The sequence below is a fragment of the Drosophila novamexicana genome, unplaced genomic scaffold, assembly GCF_003285875.2.
Source record: "Drosophila novamexicana strain 15010-1031.04,08,12 unplaced genomic scaffold, DnovRS2.1 tig00001453-arrow-arrow-pilon, whole genome shotgun sequence".
NCBI classification, from domain to species: Eukaryota; Metazoa; Arthropoda; class Insecta; order Diptera; family Drosophilidae; genus Drosophila; species Drosophila novamexicana.
Window position 1 is genome coordinate 27505 of NW_020824860.1, and position 27630 is coordinate 55134.

Genomic DNA, 27630 nt, shown 5'->3' on the forward strand with positions numbered 1-27630 from the left:
GGCTGAAACTGACAGACGAACCTATGCAAAGTTTCAGGAGGAGAGCTTAATGCGTAATGCCTATGTCCTTACCGATAATTTATCGATTTTGGGACAAATTTAGTCAAAACAAGTTGTGCATAAAACTGTTTGAAACTTACCTAAGCTAAACATAAAGTCCATCCTCGTTGAGCCCAAGAATCACATTGATATTTCTGGAATTAAAAGATATACATAAATATATATATAAGTGTTATGATCGATAATTTATCGATTAGCGTAAACATAGAGAAGCAATCAGAGTGTAGTTTCTTAAAGTTTATTAAATAAATATTTGTTGTAAATAAATTTGAGTTGCGTTTGGCGATAATATTAACAAGTAAGACGTTCTAGTCGGGAGCTCCCGACTAGGGGATACCCTGAACCCTCTTCTTCCAACATCAAATGAATATATATATTCTATTTTAAAAGCTATATGTCAAGTTTGGTGACTCTAGCTCTTATTATTTACCAAAATTGCCCAAAAAAAGGATATCGATATCGATTTTTATCGATTGCTTGGAAACGGAGTATGTTATCGATTATCGGAAACAAACTCGATCTGCGCGGGAACTAGGAGCATCTACATCTAAAATTTCAAGTCTCTAGCTCTTATAGGTTCTGAGATCCTTTGGCTCATACATACGGACGGACGGACGGACAGACGTACAGACAGACGGACATGGCTAGATCGACTCGGCTATTGATGCTGATCAAGAATATATATACTTTATGGGGTCGGAGAATCTTGGGGTAAGATTTGGACATGAATTTCGACTAAAAAATCGGTGTCGAGATTTGAATGCCAGATTAATCTAGAGGGAAAACCATGAAGAAAAATCCAAACTTCGTGAAAATCGGATGAGATTTGACCGAGATATGGGGGTGCTAATTATTGACCCATGTCTATATACGAATCTTGGGGTAAGATTTGGACATGAATTTCGACCAAAAAATCGGTGTCGAGATTTGAATGCCACATTAATCTAGAGGGTAAACCATGAAGAAAAATCCAAACTTCATGAAAATCGGATGAGATTTGACCGAGATATGGGGGTGCTAATTATTGACCCATGTCTATATACGAATCTTGGGGTAAGATTTGGACATGAATTTCGACTAAAAAATCGGTGTTCAGATTTGAATGCCAGATTAATCTAGAGGGAAAACCATGAAGAAAAAGCCAAACTTTGTGAAAATCGGATGAGATTTGACCGAGTTATGGGGGTGGTAATTTTTGACCCATGTCTATATTCGAATCTTGGGGTAAGATTTGAACATGAATTTCGACTAAAAAATCGGTGTCGAGATTTGAATGCCAGATTAATCTAGAGGGAAAACCATGAAGAAAACGCCAAACTTCGTGAAAATCGGATGAGATTTGACCGAGTTATGGGGGTGGTAATTTTTGACCCATGTCTATATACGAATCTTGGAGTAAGATTTGGACATGAATTTCGACTAAAAAATCGGTGTTCAGATTTGAATGCCAGATTAATCTAGAGGGAAAGCCATGAAGAAAAAGCCAAACTTCGTGAAAATCGGATGAGATTTGACCGAGTTATGGGGGTGGTAATTTTTGACCCATATCTATATACGAATCCTGGGGTAAGATTTGGACATGAATTTCGACCAAAAAATCGGTGTCGAGATTTGAATGCTACATTAATCTAGAGGGTAAACCATGAAGAAAAATCCAAACTTCATGAAAATCGGATGAGATTTGACCGAGATATGGGGGTGGTAATTTTTGACCCATGTCTATATACGAATCTTGGGGTAAGATTTGGACATGAATTTCGACTAAAAATCGGTGTCGAGATTTGAATGCCACATTAATCTAGAGGGAAAACCATGAGGAAAAATTCAAACTTCATCAAAATCGGATGAGATTTGACCGAGATATGGGGGTGGTAATTTTTGACCCATGTCTATATACGAATCTTGGGGTAAGATTTGGACATGAATTTCGACCAAAAAATCGGTGTCGAGATTTGAATGCCACATTAGTCTAGAGGGAAAACCATGAGGAAAACGCCAAACTTCGTGAAAATCGGATGAGATTTGGCCGAGATATGGGGGTGCTAATTTTTGACCCATGTCTATATACGAATCTTGGGGTAAGATTTGGACATGAATTTCGACTAAAAATCGCTGTTCATATTTGAATGCCAGATTAATCTAGAGGGAAAACCATGAAGAAAAAGCCAAACTTTGTGAAAATCGGATGAGATTTGACCGAGTTATGGGGGTGGTAATTTTTGACCCATGTCTATATTCGAATCTTGGGGTAAGATTTGAACATGAATTTCGACTAAAAAATCGGTGTCGAGATTTGAATGCCAGATTAATCTAGAGGGAAAACCATGAAGAAAACGCCAAACTTCGTGAAAATCGGATGAGATTTGACCGAGTTATGGGGGTGGTAATTTTTGACCCATATCTATATACGAATCCTTGGGTAAGATTTGGACATGAATTTCGACCAAAAAATCGGTGTCGAGATTTGAATGCCACATTAATCTAGAGGGAAAACCATGAGGAAAAATCCAAACTTCATCAAAATCGGATGAGATTTGACCGAGTTATGGGGGTGGTAATTTTTGACCCATATCTATATACGAATCCTGGGGTAAGATTTGGACATGAATTTCGACTAAAAATCGGTGTCGAGATTTGAATGCCACATTAATCTAGAGGGAAAACCATGAGGAAAAATCCAAACTTCATCAAAATCGGATAAGATTTGACCGAGATATGGGGGTGATAATTTTGGACCCATGTCTATGTACGAATCTTGGGGTAAGATTTGGACATGAATTTCGACCAAAAAATCGGTGTCGAGATTTGAATGCCACATTAGTCTAGAGGGAAAACCATGAGGAAAAAGCCAAACTTCGTGAAAATCGGATGAGATTTGGCCGAGATATGGGGGTGGTAATTTTTGATCCATGTCTATATACGAATCTTGGGGTAAGATTTGGACATGAATTTCGACTAAAAAATCGCTGTTCATATTTGAATGCCAGATTAATCTAGAGGGAAAACCATGAAGAAAAAGCCAAACTTCGTGAAAATCGGATGAGATTTGACCGAGTTATGGGGGTGGTAATTTTTGACCCATGTCTATATTCGAATCTTGGGGTAAGATTTGAACATGAATTTCGACTAAAAAATCGGTGTCGAGATTTGAATGCCAGATTAATCTAGAGGGAAAACCATGAAGAAAACGCCAAACTTCGTGAAAATCGGATGCGATTTGACCGAGTTATGGGGGTGGTAATTTTTGACCCATGTCTATATTCGAATCTTGGGGTAAGATTTGGACATGAATTTCGACCAAAAAATCGGTGTCGAGATTTGAATGCCACATTAATCTAGAGGGAAAACCATGAAGAAAAAGCCAAACTTCGTGAAAATCGGATGAGATTTGACCGAGTTATGGGGGTGGTAATTTTTGACCCATATCTATATACGAATCCTGGGGTAAGATTTGGACATGTATTTCGACCAAAAAATCGGTGTCGAGATTTGAATGCCAGATTAATCTAGAGGGAAAGCCATGAAGAAAAAGCCAAACTTCGTGAAAATCGGATGAGATTTGACCGAGTTATGGGGGTGGTAATTTTTGACCCAAGTCTATATACGAATCTTGGGGTAAGATTTGGACATGAATTTCGACTAAAAAATCGGTGTCGAGATTTGAATGCCAGATTAATCTAGAGGGAAAACCATGAAGAAAACGCCAAACTTCGTGAAAATCGAATGAGATTTGACCGAGTTATGGGGGTGGTAATTTTTGACCCATGTCTATATACGAATCTTGGGGTAAGATTTGGACATGAATTTCGACTACAAAATCGGTGTCGAGATTTGAATGCCAGATTAGTCTAGAGGGAAAACCATGAGGAAAAAGCCAAACTTCGTGAAAATCGGATGAGATTTGGCCGAGATATGGGGGTGGTAATTTTTGACCCATGTCTATATACGAATCTTGGGGTAAGATTTGGACATGAATTTCGACTAAAAAATCGCTGTTCATATTTGAATGCCAGATTAATCTAGAGGGAAAACCATGAAGAAAAAGCCAAACTTCGTGAAAATCGGATGAGATTTGACCGAGTTATGGGGGTGGTAATTTTTGACCCATGTCTATATTCGAATCTTGGGGTAAGATTTGAACATGAATTTCGACTAAAAAATCGGTGTCGAGATTTGAATGCCAGATTAATCAAGAGGGAAAACCATGAAGAAAACGCCAAACTTCGTGAAAATCGGATGCGATTTGACCGAGTTATGGGGGTGGTAATTTTTGACCCATGTCTATATTCGAATCTTGGGGTAAGATTTGGACATGAATTTCGACCAAAAAATCGGTGTCGAGATTTGAATGCCACATTAGTCTAGAGGGAAAACCATGAGGAAAAAGCCAAACTTCGTGAAAATCGAATGAGATTTGACCGAGTTATGGGGGTGGTAATTTTTGACCCATGTCTATATACGAATCTTGGGGTAAGATTTGGACATGAATTTCGACCAAAAAATTGGTGTCGAGATTTGAATGCCAGATTAATCTAGAGGGAAAACCATGAAGAAAACGCCAAACTTCGTGAAAATCGAATGAGATTTGACCGAGTTATGGGGGTGGTAATTTTTGACCCATGTCTATATACGAATCTTGGGGTAAGATTTGGACATGAATTTCGACTACAAAATCGGTGTCGAGATTTGAATGCCAGATTAATCTAGAGGGAAAACCATGAAGAAAACGCCAAACTTCGTGAAAATCGAATGAGATTTGACCGAGTTATGGGGGTGGTAATTTTTGACCCATGCCTATATACGAATCTTGGGGTAAGATTTGGACATGAATTTCGACCAAAAAATCGGTGTCGAGATTTGAATGCCACATTAGTCTAGAGGGAAAACCATGAGGAAAAAGCCAAACTTCGTGAAAATCGGATGAGATTTGGCCGAGATATGGGGGTGCTAATTTTTGACCCATGTCTATATACGAATCTATGGGGTAAGATTTGGACATGAATTTCGACAAAAAAATCGCTGTTCATATTTGAATGCCAGATTAATCTAGAGGGAAAACCATGAAGAAAAAGCCAAACTTCGTGAAAATCGGATGAGATTTGACCGAGTTATGGGGGTGGTAATTTTTGACCCATGTCTATATACGAATCTTGGGGTAAGATTTGGACATGAATTTCGACCAAAAAATCGGTGTCGAGATTTGAATGCCACATTAGTCTAGAGGGAAAACCATGAGGAAAAAGCCAAACTTCGTGAAAATCGGATGAGATTTGGCCGAGTTATGGGGGTGGTAATTTTTGACCCATATCTATATACGAATCCTGGGGTAAGATTTGGACATGAATTTCGACTAAAAAATCGGTGTCGAGATTTGAATGCCAGATTAATCTAGAGGGAAAACCATGAGGAAAAAGCCAAACTTCGTGAAAATCGTATGAGATTTGACCGAGTTATGGGGGTGGTAATTTTTGACCCATGTCTATATACGAATCTTGGGGTAAGATTTGGACATGAATTTCGACTAAAAAATCGGTGTCGAGATTTGAATGCCAGATTAATCTAGAGGGAAAACCATGAAGAAAACGCCAAACTTCGTGAAAATCGAATGAGATTTGACCGAGTTATGGGGGTGGTAATTTTTGACCCATGTCTATATACGAATCTTGGAGTAAGATTTGGACATGAATTTCGACTAAAAATCGGTGTCGAGATTTGAATGCCACATTAGTCTAGAGGGAAAACCATGAGGAAAAAGCCAAACTTCGTGAAAATCGAATGAGATTTGACCGAGTTATGGGGGTGGTAATTTTTGACCCATGTCTATATACGAATCTTGGGGTAAGATTTGGACATGAATTTCGACCAAAAAATCGGTGTCGAGATTTGAATGCCAGATTAATCTAGAGGGAAAACCATGAAGAAAACGCCAAACTTCGTGAAAATCGAATGAGATTTGACCGAGTTATGGGGGTGGTAATTTTTGACCCATGTCTATATACGAATCTTGGGGTAAGATTTGGACATGAATTTCGACTAAAAATCGGTGTTCAGATTTGAATGCCAGATTAATCTAGAGGGAAAACCATGAAGAAAAAGCCAAACTTCGTGAAAATCGTATGAGATTTGACCGAGTTATGGGGGTGGTAATTTTTGACCCATGTCTATATACGAATCTTGGGGTAAGATTTGGACATGAATTTCGACCAAAAAATCGGTGTCGAGATTTGAATGCCACATTAGTCTAGAGGGAAAACCATGAGGAAAAAGCCAAGCTTCGTGAAAATCGGATGAGATTTGACCGAGTTATGGGGGTGGTAATTATGACCCATGTCTATATACGAATCTTGGAGTAAGATTTGGACATGAATTTCGACTAAAAATCGGTGTCGAGATTTGAATGCCACATTAGTCTAGAGGGAAAACCATGAGGAAAAAGCCAAACTTCGTGAAAATCGAATGAGATTTGACCGAGTTATGGGGGTGGTAATTTTTGACCCATGTCTATATACGAATCTTGGGGTAAGATTTGGACATGAATTTCGACCAAAAAATCGGTGTCGAGATTTGGATGCCAGATTAATCTAGAGGGAAAACCATGAAGAAAACGCCAAACTTCGTGAAAATCGAATGAGATTTGACCGAGTTATGGGGGTGGTAATTTTTGACCCATGTCTATATACGAATCTTGGGGTAAGATTTGGACATGAATTTCGACTAAAAATCGGTGTTCAGATTTGAATGCCAGATTAATCTAGAGGGAAAACCATGAAGAAAAAGCCAAACTTCGTGAAAATCGGATGAGATTTGACCGAGTTATGGGGGTGGTAATTTTTGACCCATGTCTATATACGAATCTTGGGGTAAGATTTGGACATGAATTTCGACCAAAAAATCGGTGTCGAGATTTGAATGCCACATTAGTCTAGAGGGAAAACCATGAGGAAAAAGCCAAACTTCGTGAAAATCGGATGAGATTTGACCGAGTTATGGGGGTGGTAATTTTTGACCCATGTCTATATACGAATCTTGGAGTAAGATTTGGACATGAATTTCGACTAAAAATCGGTGTTCAGATTTGAATGCCAGATTAATCTAGAGGGAAAACCATGAAGAAAACGCCAAACTTCGTGAAAATCGTATGAGATTTGACCGAGTTATGGGGGTGGTAATTTTTGACCCATATCTATATACGAATCATGGGGTAAGATTTGGACATGAATTTCGACTAAAAATCGGTGTCGAGATTTGAATGCCACATTAATCTAGAGGGAAAACCATGAGGAAAAATCCAAACTTCGTGAAAATCGGATGAGATTTGACCGAGTTATGGGGGTGGTAATTTTTGACCCATGTCTATATACGAATATTGGGGTAAGATTTGAACATGAATTTTGACTAAAAAATCGGTGTCGAGATTTGAATGCCAGATTAATCTAGAGGGAAAACCATGAAGAAAACGCCAAGCTTCGTGAAAATCGGATGAGATTTGACCGAGTTATGGGGGTGGTAATTTTTGACCCATGTCTATATTCGAATCTTGGAGTAAGATTTGGACATGAATTTCGACTGAAAAATCGGTGTTCAGATTTGAATGCCAGATTAATCTAGAGGGAAAACCATGATGAAAAAGCCAAACTTCGTGAAAATCGGATGAGATTTGACCGAGTTATGGGGGTGGTAATTTTTGACCCATGTCTATATTCGAATCTTGGGGTAAGATTTGAACATGAATTTCGACTAAAAAATCGGTGTCGAGATTTGAATGCCAGATTAATCTAGAGGGAAATCCATGAAGAAAACGCCAAACTTCGTGAAAATCGGATGAGATTTGACCGAGTTATGGGGGTGGTAATTTTTGACCCATGTCTATATTCGAATCTTGGGGTAAGATTTGGACATGAATTTCGACCAAAAAATCGGTGTCGAGATTTGAATGCCAGATTAATCTAGAGGGAAAGCCATGAAGAAAAAGCCAAACTTCGTGAAAATCGGATGAGATTTGACCGAGTTATGGGGGTGGTAATTTTTGACCCATGTCTATATTCGAATCTTGGGGTAAGATTTGGACATGAATTTCGACTAAAAAATCGGTGTCGAGATTTGAATGCCAGATTAATCTAGAGGGAAATCCATGAAGAAAACGCCAAACTTCGTGAAAATCGGATGAGATTTGACCGAGTTATGGGGGTGGTAATTTTTGACCCATGTCTATATTCGAATCTTGGGGTAAGATTTGGACATGAATTTCGACCAAAAAATCGGTGTCGAGATTTGAATGCCAGATTAATCTAGAGGGAAATCCATGAAGAAAACGCCAAACTTCGTGAAAATCGGATGAGATTTGACCGAGTTATGGGGGTGGTAATTTTTGACCCATGTCTATATTCGAATCTTGGAGTAAGATTTGGACATGAATTTCGACTGAAAAATCGGTGTTCAGATTTGAATGCCAGATTAATCTAGAGGGAAAACCATGATGAAAAAGCCAAACTTCGTGAAAATCGGATGAGATTTGACCGAGTTATGGGGGTGGTAATTTTTGACCCATGTCTATATTCGAATCTTGGGGTAAGATTTGGACATGAATTTCGACCAAAAAATCGGTGTCGAGATTTGAATGCCAGATTAATCTAGAGGGAAAGCCATGAAGAAAAAGCCAAACTTCGTGAAAATCGGATGAGATTTGACCGAGTTATGGGGGTGGTAATTTTTGACCCATATCTATATACGAATCCTGGGGTAAGATTTGAACATGAATTTCGACTAAAAAATCGGTGTCGAGTTTTGAATGCCAGATTAATCTAGAGGGAAAACCATGAAGAAAACGCCAAACTTCGTGAAAATCGAATGAGATTTGACCGAGTTATGGGGGTGGTAATTTTTGACCCATGTCTATATACGAATCTTGGGGTAAGATTTGGACATGAATTTCGACTAAAAATCGGTGTTCAGATTTGAATGCCAGATTAATCTAGAGGGAAAACCATGAAGAAAAAGCCAAACTTCGTGAAAATCGTATGAGATTTGACCGAGTTATGGGGGTGGTAATTTTTGACCCATGTCTATATACGAATCTTGGGGTAAGATTTGGACATGAATTTCGACCAAAAAATCGGTGTCGAGATTTGAATGCCACATTAGTCTAGAGGGAAAACCATGAGGAAAAAGCCAAGCTTCGTGAAAATCGGATGAGATTTGACCGAGTTATGGGGGTGGTAATTATGACCCATGTCTATATACGAATCTTGGAGTAAGATTTGGACATGAATTTCGACTAAAAATCGGTGTCGAGATTTGAATGCCACATTAGTCTAGAGGGAAAACCATGAGGAAAAAGCCAAACTTCGTGAAAATCGAATGAGATTTGACCGAGTTATGGGGGTGGTAATTTTTGACCCATGTCTATATACGAATCTTGGGGTAAGATTTGGACATGAATTTCGACCAAAAAATCGGTGTCGAGATTTGGATGCCAGATTAATCTAGAGGGAAAACCATGAAGAAAACGCCAAACTTCGTGAAAATCGAATGAGATTTGACCGAGTTATGGGGGTGGTAATTTTTGACCCATGTCTATATACGAATCTTGGGGTAAGATTTGGACATGAATTTCGACTAAAAATCGGTGTTCAGATTTGAATGCCAGATTAATCTAGAGGGAAAACCATGAAGAAAAAGCCAAACTTCGTGAAAATCGGATGAGATTTGACCGAGTTATGGGGGTGGTAATTTTTGACCCATGTCTATATACGAATCTTGGGGTAAGATTTGGACATGAATTTCGACCAAAAAATCGGTGTCGAGATTTGAATGCCACATTAGTCTAGAGGGAAAACCATGAGGAAAAAGCCAAACTTCGTGAAAATCGGATGAGATTTGACCGAGTTATGGGGGTGGTAATTTTTGACCCATGTCTATATACGAATCTTGGAGTAAGATTTGGACATGAATTTCGACTAAAAATCGGTGTTCAGATTTGAATGCCAGATTAATCTAGAGGGAAAACCATGAAGAAAACGCCAAACTTCGTGAAAATCGTATGAGATTTGACCGAGTTATGGGGGTGGTAATTTTTGACCCATATCTATATACGAATCCTGGGGTAAGATTTGGACATGAATTTCGACTAAAAATCGGTGTCGAGATTTGAATGCCACATTAATCTAGAGGGAAAACCATGAGGAAAAATCCAAACTTCGTGAAAATCGGATGAGATTTGACCGAGTTATGGGGGTGGTAATTTTTGACCCATGTCTATATACGAATATTGGGGTAAGATTTGAACATGAATTTTGACTAAAAAATCGGTGTCGAGATTTGAATGCCAGATTAATCTAGAGGGAAAACCATGAAGAAAACGCCAAGCTTCGTGAAAATCGGATGAGATTTGACCGAGTTATGGGGGTGGTAATTTTTGACCCATGTCTATATTCGAATCTTGGAGTAAGATTTGGACATGAATTTCGACTGAAAAATCGGTGTTCAGATTTGAATGCCAGATTAATCTAGAGGGAAAACCATGATGAAAAAGCCAAACTTCGTGAAAATCGGATGAGATTTGACCGAGTTATGGGGGTGGTAATTTTTGACCCATGTCTATATTCGAATCTTGGGGTAAGATTTGGACATGAATTTCGACCAAAAAATCGGTGTCGAGATTTGAATGCCAGATTAATCTAGAGGGAAATCCATGAAGAAAACGCCAAACTTCGTGAAAATCGGATGAGATTTGACCGAGTTATAAGGGTGGTAATTTTTGACCCATATCTATATACGAATCTTGGGGTAAGATTTGAACATGAATTTCGACTAAAAAATCGGTGTCGAGTTTTGAATGCCAGATTAATCTAGAGGGAAAACCATGAAGAAAAAGCCAAACTTCGTGAAAATCGGATGAGAGTTGACCGAGTTATGGGGGTGGTAAATTTTGACACATGTCTATATACGAATCTTGGGGTAAGATTTGGACATGCATTTCGACTAAATAATCGGTGTTCAGATTTGAATGCCAGATTAATCTAGAGGGAAAACCATGAAGAAAAATTCTATATCATATATATATTCTATTTAAGAAGCTATATGTCAAGTTTGGTGACTCTAGTTCTTCTTATTTACCAAAATTGCTTAAAAAACAGGATATTGATATCGATTTTTATCAATTGCTTGGAAACGGAGTAAGTTATCGATTATCGGAAACAAACTTGATCTGCGCGGGAGCTAGGAGCACCTACATCTAAAATTTCAAGTCTCTAGCTCTTATAGGTTCTGAGATCCTTGCGTTCATACATGCGGACGGACGGACGGACGGACGGACGGACAGACAGACGGACATGGCTAGATCGACTCGGCTATTGATGCTGATCAAGAATATATATACTTTATGGGGTCGGAGGTGCTTCCTTCTGCCTGTTACATACATTTGGCTTTCGCACAAATACAAGATACCCTTTTTAACCATTTTGAATGGGTTCAGGGTATAAAAAGTTCCAGCTAACGCGTGTCCACTGTACTTGCTTGGCTTATTTAAATTTGAACAATTTTCTCAAATTGTTCTTTCGATATTATTTTGCCTAATTGCGTTAACCTGCCACAACAGCGGGGGCGTAGGGGCGTGGCACAGGTATCACACTAACAAGTGAACTGCATTCGAGCCAGGATTGTGGCAAAGCGAACGTTGACAACCCTAAACAGCTTGAGGCTTTTATTTAATTAAAATGTTATTATTATTCGACGCCAGCGTCGGCAGCGACGTCGACGCAGCGTTCAGTTTGACAGCTCACAGTTGACAGTTTGTCAGTTCACAAGTTAACAGTTAAATGTCAAGTGAGGCCCGAAAAGCAACTCCACCCCCCTCCACCCCGCCCCGCTCCTTCCAACCCCTTTCAACCCCTCGCATTCGTTCTGTCACGCTCTCGCTCGCACTCATGCGCTTTCTGCCCGTGCACAGCTGCAGCCATTCACAATAGTTGCCTTGGCAGCTGCTGCTGTCGCTGCTGACGTCGCTGTCGCTGCGTAGCTGCAATTAAAATAAAACAAATAAATGTCGCCTGCGTTAGGGGCGTGGCTTTGACGTTCTGACTGACTGCAATGAAATATTTTGCCGCTTTTATAAGCGATTCGCTGTTGCAGTTGCACCTGTGCTGCCCCGCCCCCCTCCCCCCGTACGTGCCACCCACAACAATTTGTTAGCAACTCAGTCAACGAGAACGCGGCGAAGACAAAAATAAAGGCAAAGGTAACTTTTGTTGTCGTTGTTGTTGTTGTTGTTGTTGTTATTGTTATTGTTGCTATTTGACAACGACAACGACTGCGACAACGACAAATACTTGATGGATGTAGGCGACCTTCACCTGGCTGCCCAGCTGCTGCGACCCCTGGCCAGCCCAAGCCCCGCCCACTTCAACGCATTGCAGCTCAAAGGGAAAAAAAACACCTGACCTGAACGCAGAGTCAAAATCAGAGGCTAAAGCAGAGAGGAAGTGGCAGAAAGGGAGAGATTTGATAAGTGGAGAGTAAATCTACGAGTGGAGCATGTTTGTGGATAAGAGCTTGGAGTAGAAATTAAAGTGTGGAGAGAGCAAAACTAGTGGAGAGAATACAAAATAAAGATACGAGTAGAGTGGAGAGTAGCATTACGATCAAATGCTCGTGGCGAAGAGAGTGTAGAGAAGAGAACAAATGGTGGAGAGAAGGAGAGTAGAGATTAAGGCAAAAATGCAGATATCGAGGAGAGTGCAGAGTAGAGAATGAAGCATGGATAGTGGAGAAAATTAAGAGGAGAGTATACAATTTAGGCTTAAAAGTAGGTAACACAGATTTGATAAGTCGTAGCAGAGAGCAGCAAGTGGAGAGTAAAGATTCGAGTGGAGAAACTAGATGGAACGTTTGTAGAGTAGAAAATAAAGTGTGCAGAGCAGAGAAAATAAAGTGGAGAGTACAAATGAAGGTTAGAAACGTAGATATTATAGAGGTGTATAAAATGGAGACTACAAATGAAAGGAAAGGCTTATGGATAAAGCTTAGAGTGGAGAATAAAGTGTGGAGAGTAGATACAATAAAGCAAAAAGGATGCGAAAAATGAAGAGATAAGATGTGCGTAGAGTGGAGACCAGCAGGTAGATTTAATGTTCATAAAAGATAGTGAAGAATAGAGAATAAAGTGTAGAGATTTGCGTAGATTGGAGACTACAAACTACATAGATGTCAGGCTTATGGAGAACAGTGAAGAGCAGAGACCAGAGTTTGGAGTAAAAAAAAAGCAAAAACCGTAGAGAAAATGGAAAGTAAAAATGCGAGTCTAATGTTTAAGAGGGAGAATATAGAATAGAGAATAAAGTGGAGAGAAAGTTGAGTAAAGATACAAGTGAAAAAACTAACTAAAAACCAAATAAAAGTTTTCTGTAAAGTGCAGAGCACAAGTTCAAGTGTAAAGAGAGGGGACAATAAAGTAGAGAGGGAAAGCAATAAACTGAGCTAAAAGCTCAGATAACAGGCTTAAATTTAACACATGCTTTCTTATGGATTAATCTATTGTTGCAGCAAGAAAAAACTCTTTTTCAGTGAGCTTTTCGATTGCGGCTATCTCTCTCTTTCCCTCTCTTTATCTCTTTTTAAAAGCACATTGAAGCAGAGCTGCTTAAAGCTCACTCAGCGGGCTTATGGATTCAACTTTTGCCGCAGAGACAAAAAAGCTCCCTTTCTGCGAGCTTTCTCACACTCTAGCTCTATGCTTCACTTTAAAAGCACATTGAATAAAAGCTCATAAAAGCTTAAAGCTCACTTGACTGGATCGATGACAAAGCTTTTCTCTGTAAGCTTTTAGCTCTCTCTATCCATCTCTTTCACTCCCACATTCACTCTCTCGTTCTCGCTCTCGTTTCGTTCAACTGTCACAAAATTCAAAATTTTGTCAAAAAAAAAAAAAAAATAAAAAAAATAAAAAAAAAAAACCAAATAAAAATAAATAATAAAATAAAATTTTTTGTTTTTTGGTTTTCCAACTCGAATTCGACATAGGCAAAAATTTGATTGGTCAGCTGAAAAGCTTTGGCTGGTGCAAGCGATGACTGTGGCGGAGACTGAGGAGAACGGCCCAAGCAACAGCAGCAGGCACTGGGCTAACGCGCCACGGGCGGGGCTGCCGGCGGCACAGGATCAGGATCAGGATCGGGATCGGGATCGGAGGCTGGAGCTCAAGAAAGCGCCGAATGCCAGATCCGAACCGGCTCAGGAACTGCGGTAAGCGCACAATTTGGCCGCAGCCGGAGCCCGTTTTTGATGTGCCTCTTGAAGCGCAGCTCTCCGTGTGCCGGCGGCCAGCCGAAGGTGTATCCCACGCTGCGTCTGCGACTGCGACAGGGCGTGCCGGAGGCGGCTGAGACGGACAACGTCCCTATGCTGGTGCAGGGCCCAAGGCAGGCGGGCGGCCGGTCGAGCAGCTCGACGAGTCGCCTGGCTCGCCAGGCGGTCACCCAGCCGCGACGCGTGTCCACGCCGCCAGCGTCGACGCGTCCTGTGGAGATGATGCCGCCGCCGTCGCTGTCGCCGTTAGCGTCAGCGTCAGCGTCAGCGTCGGCGTCGTTATCGCTGCCCATGCAGTCGCCGGAGCATAGCTACAGCAACAGCCTTGGCGGCAGCGGCGGAGGCAGCGGCAGCAGCAGCGGCAGCTACTGGCTAGAAACGCAACACTTTAACGTAGCCGGCGGACAGGTGAGCCGCCCGCTGTCACTGCCGCTGGCGCTGCCGCTGCCGCTGGAGAGCGCTGGCGCGGCAGAGCGTCGCCTGACCTTTGACCAGTGGCTGCAGTCCAAAAAGTAAGTCGCCAGCTCATTAACGAAAAAATAAAAAAAAAAAAATAAACAAAAAGCGAAAATGACAGGAAACAGGAGGTGCTGCGTCGCCGCCAGAGTCGACGCGAGGCGCATCGACTGCACAGCCTGAAGCAGATGCGCAAACAGATGTCCGAGAAGTGCTATGAGGATTGGCTGCACGCCAAGCGGCGGGTGCACTGCAGCGCCCGGCTGCCCGGCGCATTGGCCGAGGTGCAGCGCAAGCGGCGCGAAGAGTCACAGCTGTGCCTGGCCCAGTGGCAGCTGCGCAAGCGGCAGGAGCAGGAGCAGAGGCGCGAGGAGCAGCTGCGCGCCGAGCAGGAGCAGCGCGTCCATGAACAGCTGCGCCGTCAGCTATCGCAGCTCGCCTGGGAGCGCTGGCTCGCCCAGCTGGCGGCCAAGAACCAAAGCAATCCCGGCCTGCAGACCGAGCGCCAGTGGCAGCAGCAGCAGCATCACCTCCAGCAGCAACAACAATTCCAGCAGCAACAACAACACCTGCAGCAGCACCTGCAGCAGCAGCAGCATCCGTTGTCGCGGCTGAGCAAATTGACGGCGGCCGCGGCGCCCAGGCAACGCATACGCCTGCGCCCGCCGCCGTCGAGCGCCAGGCAACAGCAGCAGCAGCAGCTGGATCAGCGCAAGCTGCAGGAGCAGGTCGCCTCCTTGTATCTGCATGTCCCTCTGTCGGCGGCGCAGCGTGCTCTGCGCCGACGTCTCGATGCCATCGATGCGGTGCACTTGCAGCGGCGGCGCAGATGATGCTAGCTGCAAAGCTTTTGCTTAATCGAAAAGCTTTGCCCCGCCCACAGAATACGTCCGTTCTCCCGTTTGTCCACCTGTTGACCACCATGTTGAACAGTTAAGCCAGCCAGCCTTAAGGACCATGAATACTTCACAAATTATACAAAGACAATAAATTCATAAATTCATAGATTCATTGCAAAGTGCTTTTGTTTAAAGCTCATGAGCTTAAAGTTTCGCAGAATTAACAACAGTCAAATTAAATGCCAATAAATTAGCTTTTAGCATAAAGCTTAAAGCTCCACAGAAAAGGCATAAAGTTATTTAAGGAAAATTACATTAAAATGGTCTAACACTGCAGTTAAAGAAAGACGGAAACTGGGCCTGCAGTTAGTCGAGCTTTCAGCCAAAGCTTTCACTTAATCCAGAACCAACTTATTCGCTCGATTAATCCGTTTAGCCAGCTGTTCATGAATACTTCACATAATTTATAAAGACAATACAAGATTGTCATAGAATTGTTGCATAAAGCTGATGTTTAAAGCTCCGATTTTTATGTTGATCTCAAATTTGTCTAGAGGTGTTGGTAACTTTAAAAGTTTGTTTAACGTCAAGCTTTCAAGTCTTTCTTTTTATAACAAGCTTTATTTAATGCTAAAAGCTTTAATGCGCTTTTTAAAACATGCAATATAGTGAGTCGAGCTTTCAGCAAAAGCTTATATCACCTGAACCGAGTTTAAAGCTTTCACATATTCTTAAAGCTGTTGATGCTGCGTTGGAATTCGTTGATTATTTTCGGGAATATGCCCAGCAGCACTTTGTGCGCTAGCGTGTTAAATGCAGCTCAAAAGCTTAACAAACAAAATTGCACAACACTGGTTTTCCGATGCTGTTGCACACACCACACAGCCCACAGCACTGCTTTCAGTGTGTGTGTGTGTGTGTGCGGTGAGGTGAGTGTTACTTACAAATACAATTGCGAACAGTTCACAACTGAAGAGCTTTGCAAAGCTCGACTGCAGCATCTTGCCGGGGCCTATCGCTTGGCTTAGCTCGGCTTTTATTTTGTATTTTTTTTCTTGGCCTAATTCAATTAGGTTAACAATAGCTGGAACACCTTCAATGCTCGGCTCGGGGGGATTACAGCTCCATGTTACCCGTTGACTTTGTAAAGGCTCCGAAGCCCCAGGCGCAGGTCAACTGTCTGGTCATTAGACCGCAGCGCAGACAATGCTCATTCCGGGTGGGAAGAGGAGAGCGTAGAGGATGGGCTTGGGTTTGGATTTGGATTTATAAGGCCGATACGCAGCCTATACGCCTACACGCCCACATATGGCCCGACGCCCACTTATCCTTTTAATCCATTTTCATTGTGTCGCTCAGAGACATTTTTTGTTGGTCAGGCAACAGGACGCAGCACTTGGCTGAAATGCATGCCCCAACACACATGCCACACACATGAATCGATGCCCGAGAGAAAAACTAAGTGAGAGAGAGAGAGAGAGAGCGAGCGAGATGGATGCTGGAGCAAGTGCAGCAGCAGCTGCTGCTGTTGATTTGAGTGCTGGATAAAAGGGAGCCCACATTTTAGCCAAAAATTGAGCTGCTTGCAATGTTTTGTGGCTGCAACCGACTCCAGCCCATGCCCCTCCCCCTCTCGCAACACGTTCAGTTTTTGGGGCAACAACTTTGGCTTGTTTGCGAATCCAATGAGCTGCTTGTCCAGCTACGCAACCAGCTCCAAGGCAAGGCACCTGCGTCATTTCCAAAACACAAATGCATATTTTTCTTTGCCCTTCTCCATTTTTGTTGTTGTTCATCTTCTTTTTCTTCTGCTGATTCAACAATTGCACCTCCGACGGCCTGATCGATGTGTGTGTGTGTGTGTGTGTGTGTGTGTGTATGTGTGTGTGTGTGTGTGTGTGTGTGTGTGCGTGTGTGCAGCAATTGTGTGGCCGGGCGCATTGATCATGTAGGCCAAGACCCCGAAAATGAAGAGTCTGGACACACACACACACAAGCACACACACACAAGCACACACACTCACAGGTACACTCAGCTACATGAGCTATCGGCCACAATGTACTTCAATCAAGTTGATTTCGCTCAGTGGCCGCCCCTTGAGTTTAGCTGGAACAGCTTCTCTTGGCCTGAAAGTCCTTGTAGCATTTTCGACTTTGTGCCATATGGAGATTGAAGGCCAAAGTATTTGGGTTGATTGGTCTGGTCATGGAAGGCGACAAGAAGGTAAGTCTGGAACCGGTTCGAGCCAGACAGGCGACTGGCCATTAGCTAGCAACTGAGTATTCAAAACGAATCAGTTGCTGCTAAAGTAAGCCAAGCTATATTTAAATGAAGGAATCAATAAGTCTGCAAACCAAGTTTCAGCTGAACCGGTTCGAGTCAGATAATTTAATTGCTATTTACTTCTTATCAACTGAGAATTGAAACGAATCAAGACAATATTGAAATCAAGGATAAGAAATCAGCAACCATATTTTAAATCGAAACGGCTCAAGCCTCAAGAGCCAAGCATTGAACCAAATGAGTAGCTACGAATGAGAAGCACCTGAGAGTATTTACATCAAAGATTAACAATTTGGGCCGAACCGGTTCGAGCCAGGTATTTGTATTGTCATTTATTACGAACCGAACCGAAAGGCAGGCAGCTGGGTCAAACCGTAAGTCGAACCCACCTTAAGGGAGGTTGCTGCTTCGAGCCCTAAACCAAATCGTGAAACATTTTTGAATATATTACAAGTAGTAAGTCTCTAGCTAGAGAGGAACAAAACCAATATGCCCTTTACCAACCCGTGAACAGTGTATATATTTGGTTCATCAATATAATGCATATATAAGGTATAATCTGCCTTTGCAAATGCCGAAGTTGAATGCGTACGGCGCCTAAAACTTTTCACCCTGCGGCTTGATGGTGATGTTTTGCACCTGTCCGAAGTAGAAGAAGCACTTGGTAAGAAACTGAGCCTAGTTATGTTAAGGAGCCGGAACTGACCTGCACATTGGCTGGCGTGCCAATGGTCCACAGTATGGCATCGGCGACATCCTCGGCGCGTAGCATGGGCATGTGCTGCTTGATGACGATCTGCAGCTGCTCGGGCAAGATGTCTGTGTCGACAATGCCGGGGCTGATTGTCTGCAATGGCAACAAAATAATAAAAATAATGTGCCATACACACACACACACACACACAGGAGCGTGACTCCGACTAGAGATGGTCGCGAACACGAGCCTAACTAAATGTTTTAGGAATATTGCCTCATGTTGGAGAAACTAAATTAGTAAGCGTAGAGCTCTGGAGGGCAAAGTATTTGCCTGGCTAAATGCATTGAGTCCAAAGAAAAACGTCGAACATGTAGAAAACTCAAACATGCTGCTGACTCGCGATGATCGAGCTCGAACATGCTCAAACAAGTTGCTGACTCGCGATGATCGAACTCGAACATGCTCGAGCTTCCTTTGAATGAAGATGCTGGAAGGCAAAGTAATTGCAAACGAAATAAAATTAAGTCAATCGATTCGAGCCCAAGCTGATCGCTCGAACTGGCTTCAAATATCGCGGTACATTCGGTTGTGTTCGAGTTAAACATATTTTTGCTCGTACATGTTGTTAGCTCAAAGATGATGAATCAAACTTCGTTTGAATCAAGACTATTGTCTCAACCGAAAACCGGTTGCAGATACGCGCAAAATTATTTGTAGTCGTGCGAGTCAATGCTCAAATTTGTTCGGCTGTTCGAGTTGCAGACAAAAACAAATTGATCCGGTCGATGCGAGCCTGAGCTAAATGCAATCTCTGCCCGATTAGTTTGATCTCAGACATGCTCGAACTGTTCGAAACACGTTCGTTTTATCGCGTCGATTAAGTCGGTATAATATTTGAGTTACTTTCGATTGGTTAGCCGACGCAGAGCTCTAGCTAAGTTAACACTCACCGAGACCCGGACTTGGGTCTTGTGACGCTGAAACTCCTGTCGATAGATCTCCTGCATGGCGCGCAGAGCAAACTTGCTCGCCGGATAGATGTTCAGCGAGGGCAGCTGTGTGCCCAGATTTGGCACCTGCTGCCCCGCCACGCTGTTAACAATGATCACATGACCCGGCTGCTTTTGCTGCTGCTGCGAGCGCATCGCCTGAAATGCCTCGCGTATGCAATAGACACTGCCCATTATGTTTGTCTCGATGGTGTCGCGTATCGGTTGCGTATTGCCGGCACCGCTCAGCTCCGTGGTGGCCATGATGCCCGCATTGCTGACCAGCACATGGACACCGCCCAGCTGTCGCTTGGTCCAGTCGAATGCCTGCAGCACTTGCGATTCGCACGTTATATCGCATTGGACAGCGTGCAGACGTTGTTGCTGGGGCAGCGGCAGCTGGGCGCGCAGCTGCTCGATGCGTTCCTGGCGTCGGGCCAGGCCCACAACCAACAGACCGGCACCGACCAAGGCCCGGGCACAGGCGGCACCGATGCCAGCGCTGGCGCCGCTCACCACGGCTACTTTGTTGCGCCAACGTTCCATGCTGTCGACTGAGCCGAGCTGCACGGCAAATTGGGCCCGCCAGCTGGGCAGAGCCCTCAGCTGGAAGCCCCAGCAATGCGAACGGATCGAACAGGTCAACGGAGTGGGGCCTAAGCCGTATCGATTTACTTTCTCCCTCTCTCTCTCTGACACCATTCCATGCTCATGTCTTTGTCTTTGGGCCACGTTGAGGTAATCGTCTGAGCTGGATGCACACTCACCCCAGCTAACCGCCCATCACCCACCACCCAATACCCTCTATATATCCTTCGAGCAAGGCCCCAACGCAGCTGTAATTACCAAACTCCCTCCCCCTCATCCATTTGTATGCCCGCTGTGATTAGGTACACTCAGCAAAAAAACAGTTCGACATTTTAGAGTTAATATTTCTTGAAAGTGGAACAATTTCCTGATTGAGTAGAAATTAATTTATCTGAAAATTTTTAAGGAATTTAAAGCTAAAATAAAATTGTATCAGAATTTATGAAATATTCCCGAAAAGTAGAAAAGATTTTTTGAAATGTGGCAAAACATTGTCGGAAAAGTAGAAAATACTTTGTAACAAATCATATTTTGTGCTCAAGTTTTCTTAATTTCAAAACAATTTACGCCTATTTTCTAAAATGAGTGAGACTTTTTTTCGAGTGTAGCACAGTGTAGCTTTTGGAGGAGGCGTACAGCTATTTGGTTGGCCGGCTTTAAACAGGCAAACATGAATAGTTCACTACGCATTTCTACGTTTCGAACTGCATTGTTTGGATGCCAAATTCTATATAAGACAGGCATTTGCAAGAGGCGCATAGGAGTTCGGCTTTACCGCCAGAATGTTCGTTGTTCTGAGGCGAGATATTTTTGGAAAAAAGAAACCACTTCCGGTTTGGGTTTCGGCTAAGCTGAAAAGTTACAAAATAAAATTGAATTCCTGGTTCGAATTGTATTGATTCATACAAATAGATAATGTTTGGCACAGGAAGAATGCTTCTCCGATTCCATAAAGCATATGCATATAAATATAATCTGGATCAGCCTCAACTGCCGAATCGGTTGCTGGATCGATAGCTAAAGACCTCAAATAGTGAAAAGCTTAAGGGTTATTTTAAATAAACGATAAATATCGATTTTCGAAGCATCTGAATTCCCAAAAAATAGATCAGAGGAAAGAGCCAAGTCGTCAAACTCTTCAGACTTCATTGAATTCGCAAAAAACTCTAGATAGAATATCAGCTCAAGCGGTTTTCAAGGTATCGATAAGTATCGATGACTCGAAAACTTTTAGAGCCAAAGATTTTAAAGTTGGATAACTCAGCCTATTTCCATGAAATCAATGAAAATCGCGCCGAGTCGTCAAACTCTTCAGACTTCATTGAATTCACAATAAACTCTAGATAGAATATCAGCTCAAGCGGTTTTCAAGGTATCGATAGGTATCGATAACTCGCCCTATTTCAATAAAATCAATACAAATCGATATCGATACACTGGATTTGACCGGAACTTGAGATAATACATTTAGTAGACACAAGCTTCATCTGCAACAAAGGCTAGAAGATCGATAAATATCGAAGGTGAACGTGCTTCTTTGAGCATATCTCAGTACACAGATACAGGATATTTGTTTTCTCGCTGGCTCGTACAGGGTACAGGATATCTTCCAGTCGGTCACTTCCAAATAGATACTTGTCAATCCTTGCGACTGATAATTGGCGATTATCGGTTGTCTACTTTGGTTCCTATATTAGCGATTTTTATTATTTATAATTTACTACACACAAATGCAACTAAATTCAAGAATTCCTAAAACTCTCAGGAAAACAAAAATAAATAGGTCTAGCCTCAATTTAGATCTATGCAAATTATATGACGGAAAAGTAAAAAAAAAACTATGTTGGGTATCGTTGGGATTGGATAGGGGAACGGGAAAGGGGAATGGGAAAGGGATGGGGGAACGGGAAAGGGATGGGGGAAGTGGGAAGGAAGGTGGGAGCTTAAAGGATTAGGGTTATGCGAGGTGGGGTTAGGGAAGGAGGGGTTAAGGTGGGAGATTGAGGAAGATGCTTTGTCGAGAAAGATGGATTGTTAAGAGAGCGTGTAGTTAGGGAAAGGTAAGTAATAGGAGGAAGAGGAATGTTAAGGTGTTAAGGAAAGGTGATCAAGGTGGAAGATCAAGGTAGGCGGGATTATGGAAGAATCCTTTAAGAGAGGAGTTTGGGAAAAGGGTTAAGAAAGCGGGTTAAGGAAGAGCGTTATGGAAAGAAGAATTATGGAAGGGTTTGGTTGCGATCCTTTGACTTTTAGCTAAACGCCCTTGACAAACTAACGCCAGGGTTTTGATTTCTGCGCCTCCTTGCTCTCCTTGCCCATGAGCAGACGCTTCGGCTCAGTGCTGCGTGCACGTTGCAATGGCGCAATCGATTTCCTGGCTATGGATTGCAATTGCTCCTCGGAGCGTTGGATACGCGATTCGGTGAGCGACATTTTGCGAGCATTATGCCGCTGGGTATTCGCTGCCTCGTCCACATAGACGGCGCGTCGCTGCTGTTGCTTAAGCTCCTGGCGCAGCTCCTGCTTGAGTTCCTCTTTCAGATTGCGGCAGCTGTCGCTCAGACTGCGCTCCGGCAGCGCCTTGCCCTCCTCGACCCAGGCCTTCAGTTTTTTGCGCAATTGTTCGCGCTTCTGTTGAAATTTGCGCGGCAATATTTTGCTATTCTGCATGTCCTGCTGCTTGCGCAGCTGCTCCAGCTGATCGTCGCGCAGCTGGCGCGGCCCCTGGCCACATTCCGACGGCTGGACGACCTTTCGCATTTCGCGCACACGCTGCGCATTGCTCTTGCTCCAGATGATGGGACTACGCTGCGGCCGCAACAGGCAGCTATCCGTGGTCGTCTCCGCCTTCCGACTCTTCTCGAGCATCGTCAGCTCCGCATCCTCCGGCTGGGTCTGTGATGCAGCATCGCTCAGATGCAAACGCTCCGTATCCCTGTTATGCTCTCCTCCGCACCCGGAGCCGACTGTCGCCGTCGTCTTGGCTGGCACACCATATTCCTTGGTCGTCAGACGGACGGGCTCATTGATCGTCTGACGCCAGAGTTTGCGTCGCGGCTGCGCCAGTCGCTCCAGCCGCTCATAGTCCGGGCCGCTGCGCACCTGCGCCGTCGCCTGCGTTGGCTGCTGTCCCTGCTGTCCCGTTCGGGCCGTCGGCAACAGCGTCTGCCACTCGTTGGGATTGTGGTAGTGCGGCGCATTGGACGCGCGCAACGAGTCCAGGCCACGGCCCATGGCCACCGGCTTGGGGCGATTGCGCGTCGCATAGACCCACTGCTCCCAGGCCTCGGCGCTCAGTTCGCGGCGCGTCGAATCGATTAGATTCTGGCGCGCCAGGCACGCCTCACGCTCCAGCCGCTGCGCCTTGAGCTCGGCGCGCTTCTCGCGCTCCCATTCGAGCAGGCGGCGCTGCGCCTCCTCGGCGGGCAGCGACTGTCGCGATTTGGCCGTCGTCTGTGCAGAGCTCAGATCGGATTTGGCGCGACGCATCTGATTGGTTTTGGCCTGAATCCAGCGCTCGTATTTCAGCTGCGCCAGGCGGGCGCGCTCCACTGCGCGCTGTTGCTCCAGCTCCGAGTACAGCCGCCGATCCATGGCTAGCTGCTGTTGCAGTTCACTGTGGGTTGGAGGGTTCGATTTGGTATTAGCTGAGTTCGTGCGAGCTGGCTGGAAGGGTTACTTAGCTTACTTCTTGGCCGCCAGCCAGGCGTAGAAGGGCGAGTCTGGCGATTCGGATAAGGCATTGGCACTGTTGCCTCTCCTATAGATCCTATCCTGCGATTCGACCGTGGATAGCAGCGTGCTATGCGCAATTACCTCGGTGCTATTCCACAGGGCCAGCTCTTCCACGCTCAGATTTTCCTTCGTCTGGATCTGTAGCTTCACAGGTTGTGCTCTTTTCGGTGGCGGTAAAAACTCCGGCTGCGACTTTCCTTCTGGCTGCGATTTTTCCGTTGGCAACTTTTCCGGTTGCGATATCTCCGGATGCGATTTTTTCTCTGGTTGCGGATGCTTTTCCGGTTGCGATTCCTTTTCCGGTTGCGACATCTCCGCTTGCAACTTCGGCGAGTGCGACTTCTCTGGATATGTCTTTTTCTCCGAGTGTGATTTATCCAGATGCGACTTGTCCGGCAGCGACTTATCCGACAGTGACTTATCCGGCAGCGACTTATCCGGCAGCGACCTTACCGGCTGTGACTTCTCTGGTTTAGGCATCTCTGGTTGAGACTTCTCAGGCTTCAGCTTCACCGCCTGCCACTTTTTATCTGGCTCCAAATTCATCTCTGAATACAGCATTTGCGAACGCGCCTTCTCCGGCTGGGGCTTCTTGGCCGGCTGCGCTTTCTCCGGTTTCCATTTCGCCGACTTCGGCTTCTCCGGTAGCGATCTGTCAGATAGTGAATTCTCCAGATTCGAACTCTCCGAGTACGTCTTCTCCAACTGCGATTTTTTAGGCTGCGACTTCTTCAAGTACGTCTTCTCTACGTGAGACTTTTCCGGATCCGACTTCTCCGGCTGCGACTTCTCCGGCTGCAACTTCTCCGGCTGCAACTTCTCCGGCTGCGACTTCTCCGGCTGCGACTTCTCCACGTACGTCTTCTCCACGTACGTCTTCTCCACTTGCGACTTCTCCGAGTGCGATTTCTGCGGCTGCGACTTCTCCGAGTATGTCCTTTCGGTATATGAATTCTCTATGTACGCCTTCTCCGAGTACGCCCTGTCCAAATTAACCTTCTCCAAGTACTCCTGCTCCAAGTACTCCTTCTCCAAGTACAGTTTCTTCAAGTGCGACTTCTTCGAGTGCAACTTCTCCAAGTGCGACTCCGGTTGGGCACTTGCCAAATGCGATTTATTCTCAGGCTGCGACTTTGACAAGTGAGATTTAACCAGCTGGGCCTTCACAAGATGCGACTGCAACTCCGGCTGCGACTGCATCTTCGGCTGCGACTTCTCCGACAGAGCTTTCTTCTCTGAGTGCGATCTTTCCAGTTGCAATCTCTGCGGCTGAGGCTGCTTTTCCGATTGTGACTTCTCTGGCTGTCGCTGTTCCGCTTTCTGTGTCTGCCCCTGAGTCTTCTCCTGCTGCCACCTTTTCTTATGTTCCCTATCTGGTTGCTGCTTCTCCAGCCCCAACTTCTCCTGCTGCTGTCGATCCCTCTGCTGCTGATGGCGATCTATGTGCTGCTCCTGCAGGAGGCGCACATCCTGTCGTTGACTGGGCGTGGTATCCGCAAAATAATGGAAACGATGGCGATGATCGTAACGTCCCGGTCTGTTCGAACGGCCGAGAGTGAAAGATATTTTGAAGGAATAACACGTTGATACGACACAACTTACCGCGTGTCCGGCTGCGTTCGGGCTGGACTACAATTGATTCTGAGATTCTGGCATGAGGCGACTGTTCGCTTGCCCGGCTCCGTGGACAACATGACGCGCATTATCTCATTGCCATGCTGATCATTGCTAGCCACATACGCCATCTGATCTTGCAATCAGTCCAATCGGATCAAGGGTTCGTTTGAATGAAATGGGTCTAGTGAATAAATTGAATCAAATGCGTTGAAGCAATCAAATTGGTGCGAATTGCCTTTTTCTTTGTGTCAATAGTTGGTTCCGTGGCCAGAGTTTTCGATTTTGTTTAGTTAGTTGTTGTTGTTGCCTCAGCTGTTGAGAGACGATACTAAAATATATGAATGCAAACTTTCACAGTCTGCTTCGTTATACAACAACTCAACAAGGGCTGCTCAGTCGAAGGCTGCTTATCTTAGGAAAATATTGGAATATGGACTACTATACAACATCAGCATCTAAGTCGATCAAGTCAAGTCTGGCTTTAGGACATCCGATGGTCCGACCTTAGAGTCTATAAGAGCTAGAGTCTCATTTCCTTCAAATCAGCAAAAGCTCGACCTTTTTCTATGAATACAATTGTTATTAATCGAGTTATCATAAGCCCAAACAGCTTTTACTCTTGCTTCTATATTCTTCCAATAGAGTCCCTGTGTTCCTTTGTTTAAAGTGACTTTTTAGCAAGTCTGCTAAATTATGCTTTTCTTATAACTTATATCTCAACTTATATGTCAATAAATTCATATAGCCCTTGCTTGATATAATTTCTTTCCATGGCCACGCTTTGAATATTCCATGGGGCTTAATTAAGCCTTTGGGTGTATTTCCGCGCAAGGACAATCGAATTATCTGTAAGTAATTAAAGCGAGTGCGACTATTTGCACCACAAGTAAAGGCGTTAAGTGGAGAGGGGCGTGGCATTTAGTTAATAAACCGCAACAAGTTGCGAGCAGGAAATTCCACTTAAATGAAAACGCACTTAGAAGAAGTTTAGTGTTTAATGAAGTTACGACCTCCCAAAACTCATTCAAGGACTTTACGTTGACAGCCAGTCGACATCCTTAATATATATATATATCCTTTATATACATGTATATCTGGATATGTGTATGTATGTGTGTATGTGTATGTAGACAACCTGCGCGGTCAATTGAGGCATTTAAAAGCCGTCTAAAGAACTTACATACAAATAACGCCCCAGTTCGTAAAGCAAGCCTTGGATTGGCAAATTTTGAATACTCTTACGAAGCGTATTTCGGTAAGATTAGCTTCTTTGTGAACCTTGTGATATTCTTAAGCTTTTCTCAATGAACCAAACAAAAAAGAAGAATCAACTTAAATGAACTCTTTAGCTAGCATCATTTTGCAACTTTAGCAAGAGAGAGAGAGACTTTTGGATTATATGTTAAACTCAAGGTGCAACATATTTGGAAAGTATTGTTACAAGCCAACAACTGTTTAAGGTGTCAAGCTAACAAAATATGAAATATTACTTTTCTGTAATATATACAAGAGCTTACATACCAAGTTTGGCATATATAGCTCTTAAATTTCCCGAGTTGTGCTTCAAAAACCAAAGACCAACATCGATATTTATCGAAATAATGCAATTGGAGAACAGATAAAAAAGACGAAAAAGATGATCTACTCGTTCTGCGTAAGTTTAAGAAAAATATGTACTTCAAAATTCAAGTCTTTCACTTTTATAATTCTCGAGATAGACACATGTGCACAGATGGACAGAGATGTTGTAATAATATATCTATATATGCGTTATGTGATCAAAGATGCCTCCTGCTCTCTGTTACCTACATTTAATACAGGGAACTTTCACAATATAGTTCAATTCGGGATTATGTTCAACTGTTTGATTGAGAAATAATACCAATATAAGGTTCGAATTATGCTTAACTGAGCGTCCGTTTTGGGACAATCTTCAGCATATTTGAATCAATTTAGTCAAACTTTGGCACTCTGACACGCTCTGTATGGAATGTAGCATACCCTGGTCTGGCGCCTGAGCGGTAACCGACAGCTCATTAAAGCATATTTGCGTTAAGTTCTTTT

General features: G+C 43.7%; 3 protein-coding genes across 6 annotated transcripts; 1 reads left to right on the forward strand and 2 right to left on the reverse strand.

The window, feature by feature from the left end:
• Positions 1-14018: 14018 nt before the first annotated feature.
• Positions 14019-15805, forward strand: LOC115767749 (PAX-interacting protein 1-like). Of its 2 annotated transcripts, none has more exons than XM_030712063.1 (3): positions 14019-14298; positions 14358-14873; positions 14927-15805. In XM_030712063.1, the coding sequence occupies exons 1-3, from the start codon at positions 14123-14125 to the stop codon at positions 15648-15650; spliced, it is 1416 nt and encodes a 471-aa protein (XP_030567923.1). In that variant the 5' UTR covers positions 14019-14122; the 3' UTR covers positions 15651-15805. The 2 variants fall into 2 exon arrangements, with proteins under 2 accessions (XP_030567923.1, XP_030567924.1); XM_030712064.1 differs by having other exon boundaries at positions 14939-15805.
• Positions 15806-18446: 2641 nt separating this feature from the next.
• LOC115767762 (farnesol dehydrogenase) lies at positions 18447-20435 on the reverse strand. The gene is made up of 3 exons (XM_030712084.1): positions 19588-20435; positions 18647-18787; positions 18447-18579 (listed from the first exon to the last, which is right to left on the reverse strand). Exons 1-3 carry the CDS (start codon positions 20326-20328, stop codon positions 18538-18540), a joined length of 924 nt encoding a protein of 307 aa, XP_030567944.1. The 5' UTR covers positions 20329-20435; the 3' UTR covers positions 18447-18537.
• Positions 20436-21913: 1478 nt separating this feature from the next.
• On the reverse strand, positions 21914-25896 carry LOC115767779 (trichohyalin-like). 3 transcript variants are annotated; one of them, XM_030712107.1, is made up of 4 exons: positions 25552-25896; positions 24872-25486; positions 23903-24796; positions 21914-23830 (listed from the first exon to the last, which is right to left on the reverse strand). In XM_030712107.1, exons 1-4 carry the CDS (start codon positions 25692-25694, stop codon positions 22486-22488), a joined length of 2997 nt encoding a protein of 998 aa, XP_030567967.1. In that variant the 5' UTR covers positions 25695-25896; the 3' UTR covers positions 21914-22485. The 3 variants fall into 3 exon arrangements, with proteins under 3 accessions (XP_030567967.1, XP_030567966.1, XP_030567965.1); XM_030712106.1 differs by having other exon boundaries at positions 23903-25486; positions 25552-25747; positions 25802-25886; XM_030712105.1 differs by having other exon boundaries at positions 23903-25486.
• Positions 25897-27630: the final 1734 nt, after the last annotated feature.